General features: G+C 36.2%; 1 protein-coding gene across 3 annotated transcripts in view; it reads left to right on the top strand.

Annotated features, from left to right (window-relative positions):
* The window catches only part of LOC127445451 (neuronal membrane glycoprotein M6-a), a 107,350-nt gene extending 92,471 nt beyond the window's left edge, over nt 1-14,879 (top strand). For 2 of the 3 annotated variants that reach the window (XM_051705538.1, XM_051705537.1), the window contains exons 2-7: nt 1,950-2,142; nt 3,779-3,935; nt 4,430-4,598; nt 5,859-5,935; nt 6,394-6,459; nt 11,711-14,879. In XM_051705538.1, coding sequence (XP_051561498.1) covers nt 1,950-2,142; nt 3,779-3,935; nt 4,430-4,598; nt 5,859-5,935; nt 6,394-6,459; nt 11,711-11,863 — 815 coding nt within the window. In that variant the 3' untranslated portion in view covers nt 11,864-14,879. Of the gene's footprint in view, nt 1-1,949; nt 2,143-3,778; nt 3,936-4,429; nt 4,599-5,858; nt 5,936-6,393; nt 6,460-11,174; nt 11,691-11,710 lie in introns of those variants that run through there. The other variant, XM_051705539.1, reaches the window with a different exon arrangement.
* The last annotated feature ends 434 nt before the right edge of the window (nt 14,880-15,313 follow it).

Here is a 15,313-nt window from a genome sequence, read left to right as displayed (position 1 = left end):
CGCCAATTCTCATTGGCCTTTTCTCAAAGATCTGAAGTGTTTGGGGCTCCCAAGGGCGACCCCTAGTGTCACTACATCGACACAACGTCGAGTGAGTGACAGAAGGGGAACTTTACATACTGTAGTTGTGTTGCAAAATACTCTTGGCTGTTCAAATATACAATAATGTCCCTAAGAGATATCATTTATCTTTTTCTGGTTTAGAACAGACCTTAAATGTGTCTAAATAATTTTCCACACCCTTTATTTGTTTTTCTGGACAAATCTATTGAATTAATTGAGTTTATTTAAATTTTCTTTATTTTATTTTATTATTGTTTGAACAAAAGATAATTAACAAGAATGTCCTGTACCGTTAAACCATAAATCACACCATATTAAACATTTGAGCACTGACTGCATTTCCAGTAGGCTATACTGTTTTTTTTTTTCTTTTAATCTTGTTTTAATCTGTGCATTCCTCTAGATTAAGTCAGGCACACATAATACATGTTTTGAGTAACACTCTCTTGCTCTCCAGAGCATTTATACTGTGTTCAGAGCTGCAGGCTGCTCTCAAGGTGTAATGGAGGTTTTAGTCTGTTTTCCCTGTGACATCACGGGACACTGCTGAAATACATATTAATACGAATACATATGAATACATATTTTCCACACTCCTGTAAACAGCACGGTCTGGGGCACAGCTACAAGCAGGACTGAAAAGAAATGCAGATACAATGCCATTGCACCAACAGCAACTGAGCAACAAGGTGCTCAGTGGAAAGATAGGATGTGAGCTCAAGATCCGTAAGAATTCAGCTTGAGCTGTATGTTCTGTATTGAGTCATTGCCTCAGGGCACACAAGTGGTTGTGTGTGTTGTGAAGGAGGGAATCACTCCCTCTTTGATAGCTCCACAATAAGGAATGATTGAAAATATCCTTTAAAGATCTTATCTGCTATGCTTCCCTGCATTGGTGGAGTTCCTTTGCTTTATTTGCTGAGGCTTTGTTTATGATGACCCATATATTGTCGCTGCTCTGAAATTGGTGAAGTTTTTGTAGATCTGAATGAATCATGTTATTGCAGAGACACTTAAACCACAGTAAATGGTTTTATTTGTAAGCACATTAACAGCATCAGTATAATTACAAGATAACAATATTATTATTAAGTAGTTTAATTTGTAGCCTTCATCATATGGTGAACAAAATGTGGAACAGTGTTTTTGCTGAATTGGTTGTAGGAGTTTTATCCTTATATTTGTCAGTCATAATTATTTTTATATTGTGTTATTTATATATTGTGTTTTTTTCTGCGGACCCTAGATAGAAATAAATTTGTCAAAGCTAATGTGGATCCAAATAAAGAATAAAGCATCATCTTAAATTGTTATTGTACATACTTCATTATGCAACCATTGTTACTGGCTGTTATACCAGACTGATCACACTGGGAATTCAGTGAAAGGAGGTTGCAAGTTCTGCTGCTGAAAATGGTCTGTGATTACCAAAATTCAAAACACTGCTCCTTGTGGCCGAAAATGGAAGTGTTGCTGAGGTGAAATGTCCACAGGTTGGCACCAAAAACAAGATGTATTTTTAGTTGTAAAAAAAGTGATACAGTTAACAGGAATGCATATTTTATTAAGTCTACAAACCTCAAACTTAAACATAACCATTAGCTGTGTAAAACTGTAATTTTGGAGCTAAAATGCTACCTCTGAATTGCGCTCACCATTATTTATATGAATGTGATTACTGCCTGGTTTCCAAGGGACCAGAACCCATGTCTTGGAGACCAGTAGTGCCAGAGGGAAAGGTGATCATGTATTTGAATTGATGCAATTGATTGATTTCAGGGTACATGAACATTCGGAAGCGGCACATCGAATTTCTGGGTGATCATGTTGGTTATATTACTGCTGTTGTAGCACTTGGATGGATGTACTCTTATTCTTGCTCTCAGGGTGCTCTGAATGCTGCCTCAAATGCCTGAGTGGGATCCCCTACGCCTCTCTGATCGCCACCATCCTGCTTTATGCTGGAGTGGCGCTATTCTGCGGCTGTGGTCATGAGGCTCTCTCTGGTACCGTCACCATCTTGCAGACCTACTTTAATGTTGCACGGTCGCCTATTGATGCTCTGGATGTCTTTACCATGTGAGTATCACAAAACCAAAGTGAATTAAAAAATGCACATACTGTACATAAAAATGTAGATGAAAATGTACATCTTTGTTGTCTGTTGAGTCCAATTTCCGTTACATATTTTGGTAGTACACTGCTTTGAAGTTAAATGCATTTAAATCAGTTTCTTTTACTAGTCCATTATATATATATATATATATATATATATATATATATATATATATATATATATATATATATATATATATATAACTAAAGGCTGGTTCATGCTGTCTCAACAAATGCCAACTTCCAGAGGTTGTTTTATTTTATTTTATTATTTTTTTTTTTTAATAATGTGTTAACTGATCACAGTTATGTTACCAAACATTTTACATACTGATCTCACTGTGAATTTGGCAACAGTAGATCAAAGGTTCTGCTGTTAAAATCGGTCTGTGCTTACCTAAATTTGAACCACTGTGACCCAGTGGCAGAAGCAGCAAGTTTTCAATGTATGGGCACATGTGTGCTACAGTTTCCGGCTGAAATGTCCAGAGTAGCGCTACAAGCAAGTTTTTTTTATTTTTTTATTTTTTTTAATAAATGCATATTTTACTAACCCTACCCCCCTAACCCAAACCTGACACTAAAACAAACTGTCATGGTAGTAAAAATGTAGTTTTAGAGCGAAAATGCAACCTCCAAGTCATGCTCACTATTTTTATGTAAACAATATTCATCCCTGGTTTCCATGGAACCAGAACCCATGTCTCGGAGATTGCTCCAGCAATGCGCTATCAGTAGCGCCAGAGGGAATGATGATCATGTTTAAAGTGATGCAAAAATGTCTGATTGGGCATGGCGCTTTTCAGTAATTCAACAGGATGGGTTGATTTCAGGATACATGAACATTCGGAAGCAACATGTAGATTTAATGCTTCATTATGTTGCATTCTAAAGTCAACAGCCAAGTTAAGATTTCTTGAAATGTTGGCATTTGTTGCTGTTTATCTGGGCAGTGTGAACCAGCTTTAAGACCTATTACATACACTTTTTTTTACATCTCAGAGTAAATTTAATGAAAACTGGTGCCTGGCATAATTCAGCCTGTATTATGTTCCTTCGACAGGTGTTCTCTAGGAATATGTACATTAGGAGCACTTTTCCTTGACACACACACAAACAAACACTTTTGCCAAGACAGATTTTTCTGAGCTGCCTTGTTAGGTTTGGGCATCAGTCCCACTGAGAGAATTAAGTGTTCTGAGATCATCAGAGCACACCTGCGTACCGGAACTCCAATGGTGAGAAGGAGAGCAGGACCAGAGAGATAGAAGTGGGTGGAGGAAGGAATAGTGTCAGTGCTTGGATTAGCATAACCTGAGGTTTTCAATCATTTTATCGGCTAATACTTTAAATAAGGCTTTGAAATGAGAAAATCAGACAGTTTCATAGCTGTATAGGACCTATATAGCTACAGTGCTAATAAAATGAATTTAATCTCTAAGTAAAACGTTCAGTGAAAGAGGGTGTTACAAGATGATGTACATCAATATGTACTGTAGCTCTCTACTTTCATGTTATATTGCCATTGTGTGCAAGAAAAGCACAGATACCCATTTTATAAGGAAATTACAAAAATAAGCTTATTGTTGATGATCCTCAGGATTGACATCTTTAAATATGTGATCTATGGAGTGGCAGCAGCCTTCTTCGTCTATGGTATTCTGCTGATGGTGGAGGGCTTTTTCACCACTGGGGCCATCCGGGATCTGTATGGGGACTTTAAGATCACCACCTGTGGACGTTGTGTTAGTGCTTGGGTAAGATCAACCACACTTTTAAAAGAACTAATAATGCTTGAGCAGAGGATTTGGTATGTTAACATGATGCAAAAGCACTGTCTGATTTTATGCTGAAATACAATGAAATTTTATTTAACAGATATGATGGCAGATATTATAAATATATTCTGTTTTGCCTAAAAAAATAATAAAAATACCTTTCACTCTAAGTAAAATCACAGCCTTGAAGGAAAATCATGCATCAAAATGTGTTTAATGTACACAAGAAGGTGTCTGAAACCTGGTATATAAAAAGTTTAAACTGAAAAAAAAAAAACAAAAAAAAACAGAACAGTATCTGGTTCCACTATTGGCCAATCAAACTGGACACCTTTTTTTTTTCTTTTTTTTTTTTAAAGCTACAGATAAATCCTGTATTTTTTTATTTAATGAAATTAATAGTATAACTTATGTAATGTTTAGTTATGGTCTGATCCCTCATTAATGAGTCTCTCTCTCTGTCTTTTCTCCAGTTCATCATGCTTACGTATATCTTTATGTTGGCTTGGCTGGGGGTAACGGCCTTCACCTCCCTGCCTGTCTTCATGTATTTCAATATCTGGAACACCTGTCAGAACACACAGAACCTGTCATCCACACTGGTGGATAGTTTCAACCTGTGCTTCGATCTACGCCAGTTTGGTGTGTAAACTTTTTATTTCAACAACTCTAGAGGAGACATGTTTTCTGTGTAGCTCCCATGTTTTTGTGCAAAATTAAATGAGTTTGTGAATGTGAATGCTGCCTAGAAACCTATTTTTCTTTACCTATTTTTCTATTTTAGCATATCTGGATTACTAACTGTGAAAGCTCTCACTTGCTAAAAAATTTTTTTTTTTAAATCCTTAACCTAGAATCCTTTCTCAGTTAGGGACAATGGTATTTTTATTTCTGTTTTTTTTAACTCTGTAATATTTACATTTATTAAGAGAAGTGTAGCTGAAGTTTTGGCCTAAATGTTTTTATGTTGATCTTTTTTCATGCTTTAGAGCATAAGCTACTTAGTATGACAGGCTACATGTACAGTATTACCCACCAACTTCAAACTTCCAAGGAGAGAACATTGCTAAATAGCTCATTTATTTTAAGAACTGTGAATACTGAAAACAAAAACACAGAATCCTTGAATCCCTAAAAATACCTCCAAAATGTCTTCAAAAAGCTAAACAACTTAATGCCATATATAAACACTATTGTTACATCATTAAACACCTAGTTTAAATTCTAGAACACAATTGAACACACACATTGAACCACATTTTGGTATTATCATTGTTGGAACAAAGTGCATTGTGACATTTAAATGCAATAAAAACATTTATTAACGGTATTATAACAGTCAAGGACAGGTATGCCATAATTAAATCACCATGTGCTGTAATCCAATTTGACATTACTGAAAACCATAAAAGAATTGTTAAAAATTCCTTGAACCAAGAATAACTACTACATAAACACTATTATTACACCATTAAAAATGGTTTACATTCTACAACACCAAATTTGCGACTTAAGATTGTAGTGTAATTATGCAATAACACTATTATTGCACAATATATTGAACCACATTGTGGTATCATCACTGCTGGAATACAAAGCTTCATTGTGACATTTAAATGCAATAATTGCATTATTAACAGTATTATAACATCGTCAAGGACAATTATGGCATAATTACATCGCTATGTACTGGACGCCATTGTGGCTGTTTAATTCAAAATTCCTTATTAATACATAATGCCATTAAATACCCAACTCTGTTTTGACATACAGTATCTAATCAACATTATGGCATTGCTAACACTATCATTACACTATGCATTATTACTAAGCACACAAGAACTCCCTAAATCACACTGCTGTGAATTTACACACCTCTTTTTGCTGTTCATTTAAATGCAGGAATTGTGTCCGTTGGTGAGGAGAAAAAACTGTGTACTGCTTCTGAGAACTTCATCAAGATGTGTGAATCTAATGAGGTCAGGTCTGAAGCAGAGCCTATTTTATCCTGATGGCCTTCATCTAAATTCAGCCTGCCATTTCAGTCAATGACCTATGCCATAGACAAGAGATATAAATATATAATAGTTAAATAACATTCATATTTATTTGGAAGATCATGCAGCTTCTTTAATGGGCAGTGCCACGAAGTACGTGTCAGTATAATTAGAGCTCACCTTAACAGGAATTTATCAATTCAATGTAAAATGTAAAATAATTTGCTGTTGATGTGCTGTACTAGACAAAATGAACAACAACAACAACAACAAAAAACTTTATGGTTTCACTATAGCTGTTTGATATTATTTTAGAGCATTTTTAGGTCTAGATTTATTTTGATATATTTACTAGAATACAATATATTTGCCAGATGACTTGTCCGTGAAAAACATTCATGTTTTCTGTTCTTGAAGTTCTTTTTTGTCTCTTCCTCCAGCTGGACCTGACATTCCACTTGTTTGTCTGTGCACTTGCTGGGGCTGGAGCAGCCGTTATCGCCATGGTGAGCTTTTCCACTGTTTGCTTCCTTCTGTGTTTCTTTCTTTCTTTCTTTCTCTCTCTCTCTCTCTCTCTCTCTCTCTGTCATTGCATAAAATTTGCCTGAATGTAAATTTCCTTTTAAGATAAGAAAAAAGGAACAGGAGATTGATTTATCAATACTTTAATCCTGTAACTCTAGTTTTATGTGCGAAAAAGGGCTAACCTAAGGACACCACATATGTTATAGAAATTAGGCACTCATTTAGTATTGCAGTGCATAAGGAAAGATAGAGTGGACTTGTCTAAAATGCAATAAACATACAAGGCCTCTTGTAAAAGAGTGTGTGAGCAAAGAGAGAAAGAGACAGGGTGACAGAGAGAGGGAAAGGAGCACTCATCATTGAAAATGCAGGAGGTGTTGTTGCCCTGGAAACAGAAGAGGAGAGGGAAGGAAGGAGGCGAGCTTGTTTGAAACTGCAATAAGTGATTGTGAGACACCATATTCTGTGAGGCAGCTTTTTCCACTCGTTGGTTTGAACCTGTGATAGCCCCCTTTCTTAAGTTATTGTCAGAGTTTACATACAAGGTAAATGAAGCAATAGCATCAAATATATTTGATGGAGTCACCAGGCTTGAGCTTATTACGTTGCACTGTATTGTGTTGTTCTCTTCTGTACAAGCTCACTTAAAGTGGAAGGCAATAGACTGGCCTTATTTGTGCGAGTTAATTACATTCCACACGGTTTGCAAATGATAAAACAGCTTGGACATTAAATACTTAGGAACAATGAGGCTGCAGAATTCGATCATAATTTGTGCTCTTTTGATTAAATAATTACATCATGCCTTTTGGAGGGAATAGTGTTGCAGACTTGCAGTTTGCTGATTTGTGTAGCAATCATGCCACCCACTGGTGTACAGATGAAGTTTTAGCAATGTTAATCCATTTTCACTACAGGAGCCAGTTTTGGCCTGAGGGTGAATTCATTTTACCATATAATTTCCTGTGACATACAATTTAAATACCCCAGTTTTTTTCCCCAATTTGTTGACATTTCCATTTGAAACAGAAAGTTTGGGTGTGACATATCAATGGGCATGTTACTTGTTCTTCTTCTTCTTTTTTAATAGCCAATAGGCTATTTATTTATTTATTTTTTTTGGTTCCTGAGTAGTAAGTGTTATTTCCTAATTGATTATGCCTCAAACATATAGAAAATGTCTATTATTCCCCACAAACTTTGCTTTTGTGACCAGGACAGTGATATTTTGAAATTTACCTATTTTCCAGAACATTCCAGATAGATTCAGTGCTGAATAAACTTGGAGTAACTTCTAGAACTTTCTAGAACTATCCAGTAATATAATTATTAGTATAAACACAGGGGCCTTAAGCCCACCAGTTCAGTTTAGTTCCAGCTGCCTAAGTGGATACATATCTGCATTTTTCCGAGATGGCATCAAGAGGCTGCAAGCATCCGACAGATGCATTTTGCTATGTCTGCGGCCAATTTATCAAGACAAGAGTGGAAAAGTACTCCGTGGAAGCATCTGCTAAGATGTGTGCGGCCTACAAGGCATATTTCGGCATGCCTGTCAGGGATCAAGAAAAACCCTGGGCACCTCATTTCACCTGCGAGCACTGCAAAAAAACTCTGGAAGGTAAAATGGACAATTGTTGCTCGGAATTTTATATTATTAAATTTGAAACATTTTGAAATTGTAAATGTTTTTAATTTTAAAATGTTTTACAATTTTCAATGTTGTTGAAAAAATATATCATGTTGCGAGAATCTCTTACACATTAGTCATGGGTGAAATAAATGTATTTTTGTTGAATGGTACAGAGGGGAAAAGACCAAAAAGACCTCAACGACTTGATTTGAGATCTTGGTCTCACCAAATCCAATGCCGAGCTTTTGGCGTCTAGGCTCAAGCAGTGGAACTTGTTGGATGAAAGTGTGCAAGTCGCAGATCAGAAGAAGCGACACCAACCTTTTTCCAGCTTCTTCACCCATCAAGATGGGCTCTGCTTCTGCCACAATGTGACCAGTCTGTTCGAGGCAATCGGAATCACCTGTAACCTGAATGAGTGGCGGCTCTTCATTGACAGCTCATCCAGAAGCCTCAAAGCCGTGCTGCTCCATAATGGTAATAAGTACCCATCTCTTCCCCTGGCTCACTTGGTGCACCTCAGAGAGGATTACAACAGCATCAAGACCTTGCTGGATGCCTTGAAGTATGATGAGTACATTTGGGGGCTGATTCGTGAAAGTGATTTAGAGTATAATCGTAAATCTCGAAAACTACTCACTTCTAAATCTTTTGTAGTCATTTTTGTATTACTTCAGTATAAATACATGTTAATTTGGATTCATATGTTGTTTTTTCTGACTTTATGTGAACGAAAAGACACAAATTCGCCCGTTTTCTCATTGGAAATGCAAAAAAGCAAAGTTTGTGGGGAGTAATAGCCATTTTCTATACTTTTGAGGCATAAGTAATTAGGAAATAACACTTACTACCCAGGAACAAAAATTGTGTTACATAGTGTTATATTCCAGCCATGAAACATGATTTGTTTTTTTGCTTCTCAGCTGCAGGTGGTATTAGAGTGAGGGACATTCTCATTTTAGAGTGCATTTGATTGGACAAAAATCTGTGTAGCACAAGAGCAGTCATTAATATTTTTGGACAATTTTCCCTGAAGCGAAAGACTATACATTTTAAAAATGCGTATATCTGCTAAAGGTTAATTTTGGCAACTTTTAGGCGTACTCTAGCACAGGGGATTTTAAACTTGTTAATGTTAAGGACCCCCAAATATGATGATCCACTTGTGAAGGACACCCTTCCTAATATATATTAAAGGCAGCTTTATATTTTCATATATAAAGACTAGAGCTGCAATGGTACATGTATTTGCACCAAACCGAATGGATACAGAGCCTTCGGTACAGTACACGCAATCACACGAATGATTGCACATCTTAACATCTGTAAAACCAATATTAAAACAGTATATAACGAACAACACAAACTGCGTAGAACTAAAAATTTAAAAAAGATTGTGGAGCAACACAGGACCACACAGAACCAAAACTTAACAGAAGAGAGTGCCACACCGTACACTAGAAACTGCGGATCAGATAAATGCATGTGAAGTTTATACTATCTAGCTCACTAGCTATTTTTCCCAACTGTGATGGAACTAAAAATAATATAAATATGTTGGACTTAAATAAGCCAGATATTGAAGACACATCGGTGTCTCTGAATTCTGTTGTTTGGGAGCATTATTGTTTTGCTGTAAACTACAGTAATACTGGGCAACGAGTAGTGAAAAGGACAAAGACTGTGTGTCGGCTCTGTTTTACCGAAGTCGGGTATGTCAGGAAGCACAGCTAACATGATGACTCATTTGCGACGACATCATCCGCATGTGTCTCTTTACAGGAGCAAATCATAAACGGCCTGTGCAAGTTAGTCTTACCACGGTGTTCAAGCAGCCTCTCGCTGCAAGCTTAGACAGAGCTAAAGTGATAACGAACGCCATAGGAGTATTTATTGCTGCAGATAAAAACATTTCCTAATTAAAAAACTTTTATTACTTGTATTACTCATGTATAAAATCATGAGTACAAACATGAGATGAAGACTCTAGTCATATCAGTAACCTTATAAAAAGCTGTTTTATTCTACATGGAGAGGGTCCCCTCATGGGGCGGCCATGTTAAGATCACATGATCAGCCGAATATACTTGCTTAACCTTAGTAACTGCGCTGTTATTAGACACTTTCACTCATAGGTTAAATTTATCATGGCTGACTGTGAATACTGCATCTGAAAACTGTTGTTTTTGAATGATGCTGCATCCACACCACTAGGTGTCAGCGCAAAACCAAGAAAATATGCATAAAAATTGCTCAATGCACCTTTAATTTTGATACAATTATTATAATTGCACTTTTTTCTTTTATTATTATTTATGTTTTTATACAATGTGTATATAAAAGGCTCTTAAGTTTTGTATTGTAATTTCATTGAAGAAATAGTGCAGCCATGTATAAATGAGCCTTACAATAAAAACTGTTGCCCAACAGCCACAGTTTTTTCAAAATAAATAATTTAAAGAAAGATTCTTTGTTTTCCCTGCTGTACTGAAACCGTACCAAACCGTGACCCCAAAACCGAGGTACGTACCGAACCATGACTTTTGTGTACCTTTGCAGCCCTAATAAAGAACCATTTATACTGTGTGAAATGAATAGTAAACATGGTTTTATAAGGGCAATGTCTGATAGGAGGTGCCGCTTGTCAGCATAATGTGACCGATCCTAGGGTACCAGAACTCTTGGAAACAAAATGCCAACTTGCTTTTAATGCAATGGAATAAACCTTAAGAAAAACATTTCAAATTAAAATCAAATGTATTTGTGAATGAAACAGTAATAATGTAATATTCCATAAATGTTTACCTTTAAACTCATTGGGGGTCCTCGGTTTGAAAACCCCTGATCTAGCATATAGATCACTTCAAAGCTAGTGGACATGGACTTATTGCCACAAAATCCTATTTGGATTGTATTTTTTTCATGTGTTTTACTAAAAAGCTTATATATGGAACATTCCTGGATGACCTGATACATTCAGCATTAGAGTTTTAAGGTGGCAGCATGTAACCATCTTCCTTTCTCTTTTTTGCTGTTTGTTCAATGAAATGGCTACTGTGATAGGTGGTGTCAGTGTCTGTCCTCATCCATAACCACATCACTCTGATGTCTAAGAACTCAGGGAGGTACTGCACACGCTTCTGAAGCCAGCTCCAGTCTGGGGCGGTCCTCTCCACCTCCCAACCCATGCTCTCCATTTGCCTGGGGCCTATCATCATCGCCCAAAAAAGCACTTTGTGGTTGATGCACTTTCATAATGATGTCCCCTAATTGGCTTGATTAAAATGACACCCAGTCTCTTCCAATATTTTTTTTTTTCAGTTCCTCTCCTTCATAATCAGATACTTGCCCCTTACAACCAAGTTAACCCTCCAGTTCTGAACAATAACAAGTATAAACAAGTATACTAACCAGGCTTATATTCAGCTGGAGCCATTCGCCGCATTGACTGACAGGGGAAATAACTGAACCCAGTCTAAGCTGGGGCAGTTTCTATGACTAAATGCCCTCCCAGTCTTCTCCAGAGTAATCCTTTTACCTCTGTTTCTGTAAAGATGTGTCACAACACTAACCCCAACCCTCCCCTCTAACCATTGTAGGTGCACTACCTGATGGTGCTGTCAGCTAACTGGGCTTACGTGAAGGATGCCTGCCGGATGCAGAAATATGAGGATATCAAGTCCAAGGAGGAGCAGGAGCTTCATGATATCCATTCTACTCGCTCTAAAGAGCGTTTGAATGCATACACATAAAGCATGCGGTCATGCACACACACGTACATATATAAATATGTAAACACACACAAACAAGCATGCCCTTCCCCTACATGAAGACACACATATAAACTAAACTGTTAAGTAATTTTTAATTTCCATGGTTTACAGGGGTAAGGGATAGCTGGGTGGTTGGGATGGGATGGGGAGATAAATAACTGTAACATATACTATGTACGGGTGTCACCCAGAATGTTGGTCAAGGGGCACACTTATCATCTGCATGGCAACGTCTCTGACGACCCATACATTTCCATAATTTAGATTTAATTTTATCATCTTTGTTCCTTTGTCTGATTTCATTTCTCCTTTACCTTATGTTTTTTGAGACAGCACATCTTGTTAACATACAAAGTTGAGTGACTTCTCTTTTGTACCACATAATATTAGGTCCCACTGGGTATTGATTTGTAAGGGTTTTGGGGGTTTAGCCAATGGGATCGCAGAACACTTTTCACATTTTTGTATTACACAACAAAGATTTACATTTTTCAAGCTCACTCTAAATGGCTAGTCATGATTTAGACTGACAGATTTTTATTTTGTTTTAACTTTCAAAACCAAAATGTGACCAAACTTGTAACTTATGATTTACAGGTTATTCGCTCAGGCTGCCACACTTAAAGCAGCAACAGCACAAAAATGTACAGATTATTTTCCAACAAATTCAGTTTTGGAGTGCCAGGGATTTTCAGAAGTACCTTAAAGTGACTTTTACTGCTATACTGTAGCTTGGCCTAACTGTATTTGCTAGCTGTGTTCAGTATTAATGGAAGGTGTGACACTGGTTCTTAATAACCATTTGTTAAGCTTTGATGGAAATGGATGCTGAATGAGAAGGTGTCAGAAAAATGGACTGTAGGAGATCGTCTTAAATCAACTCGAGCGGTCACGTAGGATTTGCCTTGGAAGACTCTGTGGATATTTGATTTCTCTCATCCATTGCAAGCCATACTCTCACATGCAAATAACATTTTCAGCTGTTTTATCACTTAGTTTTTGCTTTAACTTTTTAAATGCAAGAAATCAAACAAAACAAGTTTCTTTCATAATTTCTCTGAAATGTATATACAGTATATCTCTTTATAAATGTATACAAATTTCATCTCAACACATCTCAGATCATCGTTCATATCGGAGAAATATAAATCTAAATGGAAAATATTGATTACAGGGGTTCTGCCAAACACTGAGGAAGGTTGAATATCACATTTGTTCGTGAACAAAAAGGTACAGTATTTGCTTAACAACATCATATGCTTCCAGGGGTGTAAAAAGTACTCTGTAATTATACTTAAGTGAAATTATGGATACTAAGTGAAAATTGTACTCAATTGAAAGTATCCAAGTATCTAGCCAAAAATATACTTGAGTGAAAGTAAAAAAGTATTCACATAAATTGTACTTAAGTTTAAAAACGTAACTTTTTTCCTAGCTAGAATGAAATCAAGAGAGGAGATTACATGAGTGAGGATGTTGTTAAATTCAGTTGGTTTGAAAGTTGCCTTTTTACTGTCATATTTCTCCCCCAGTGGTATTTGCAACCTGGTCAAAGAATCATGTTACAATAACACAATTTTTGCAATATAATTTTATGTGGCCTGTTGTACGTAACACGGCAATTTCCTGGTGGAATGAACACTAGAGGCGCTAAAACAATCAAAATCACTCAAATCAGGAGTATAACGGCAGATTATCAGTTCATAAACACTTCCTTTTGCTCTGTTCCTCACATAATGCAATCTTATGACATATAACTCCTTAACTATAGCACATGACTCATTTTAATATTTGCATTACATAACCAACTACATTTCCATGCTTGCTTCAGTGTGCTCAAACTGCATGGTAGCTCAACTGATAGAGTGTTGCATACGCAATACAAAAGACCGGGATACGAGTCCGAAAGAGCACGCAAATCGACACGTGAGCCCAAAGTGTCATAGAAGCACCAAATGATGTGGTTGCTTCAGAAATGTTGTTTTTCCTCTCCCATTTGCTTTTTATGACACTGTCATTTAGGTTTAAGGTTTAGGGTACCTCCCTACCCTAAACCTTAAACCTAAACCTAACCGATAGTGTCATAAAAGCTGTTCAGAAGAACATTTCACTCACTTTAAGCACCACACAGTGCACATTTCACTTCGGAACTGCCGTGATACATGTAAAGAACCACATAATTTTATTTTGCAAAAAACATTGCCACAGTTACACAATGTTCGTTGCATGGGAGAAGGCACTCACGAATTGTGATATCAGAGCACCCAGCCCCTTGAGACATAGAGAGAGAAAAAAAAAAAATCTAAATAAGTTTGGGAGAAAGTTAGTAATGTTGCTGGTTTTGTGAATTGTTTTCTGAGGTTTGTTATCAAATCTTGCTGTTGAGCAGATGGATGAATTCAATAAAATTCATATTTAATATTAATCAGATTCTATTATTTTTATTATCATTATTATCATCATTATCATTGCTGGTTTTATAGTTATTATTATTATAACTTAATAGTTGCCTAACAACAACAATAATAATTCAACAAATAGGAAGTAAAAATGCATAGATATGATTTAAATATGAAGGCAGTATAAGTATAATACTTAAGTATTTTTACACAGTTACTTTACACCCCTGTATGTTTCAACTAAGAACATGAAAGATATGTATGTGTGACCATATATTACTCTTCTTTATGGACCAAACTCAGTGTTTTGGCTCGGTCTTGCCTACTTCAGTTGCCCTAGTTTTGCAGTAAGGTGTCTCATAATTTGTTTTCTGACAATAGTGCTTTTGTCAGTGTCTCAAAAAACAAACAAGATCAAAAAAAAAAAAAAAAAAAAAAAAAAAAGATAGTTTTTGCACACTTATGGACCATTGTGAGTTGTTTGTTGTAAGTGCATTTGGAACCAATGCTGAGTCCCTGTACTCTTACTAGTCATGCAGCATTTTCAAACCACAAAAGAAACTTGTATTAGGTAAAAAAATAAAAAAAAAAGTAAATCTAGTTGTTATTTGTGGCATGGTTATGCATCTAATGGTAATAGTTTTAACTAACTCAAAAAGAAAGAAAAAATAAAAAGAAGAAAAAAAGGTCCTTTGTTTTTATTTTCATTTTTACACTTTTGCTGGGGTCAACTGTTTATTTTTTTTTTCTCAATGTGCAGTATTACAATTGCTATACGTTAACAATATTGAGCGAAATATCTTATTAGGCTGTAGTGTTTGAGTTTTGTCCTTTCTAGTTTGTGATGATTTTCAAAACCTACTTGTTATGATGTTGCGTATCCAGTATTTACACTGACATTGCTTCCAGCTCTATCCACATTCTAGTTTTTTGTTCTTTCATTGAGAATGCTTTGTAGCAGGCAGTAAAATTAACTGGTTTTGTAGATAAATGTGCCAACAGCTTGACAGTGGCTTTTTTTTTTTTTTTT

This window comes from Myxocyprinus asiaticus, chromosome 8, assembly GCF_019703515.2.
Source record: "Myxocyprinus asiaticus isolate MX2 ecotype Aquarium Trade chromosome 8, UBuf_Myxa_2, whole genome shotgun sequence".
Classification (NCBI taxonomy): Eukaryota; Metazoa; Chordata; class Actinopteri; order Cypriniformes; family Catostomidae; genus Myxocyprinus; species Myxocyprinus asiaticus.
Note: the sequence above shows the minus strand (reverse complement) of the source record. Positions and strands in the feature narration are given on the sequence as shown.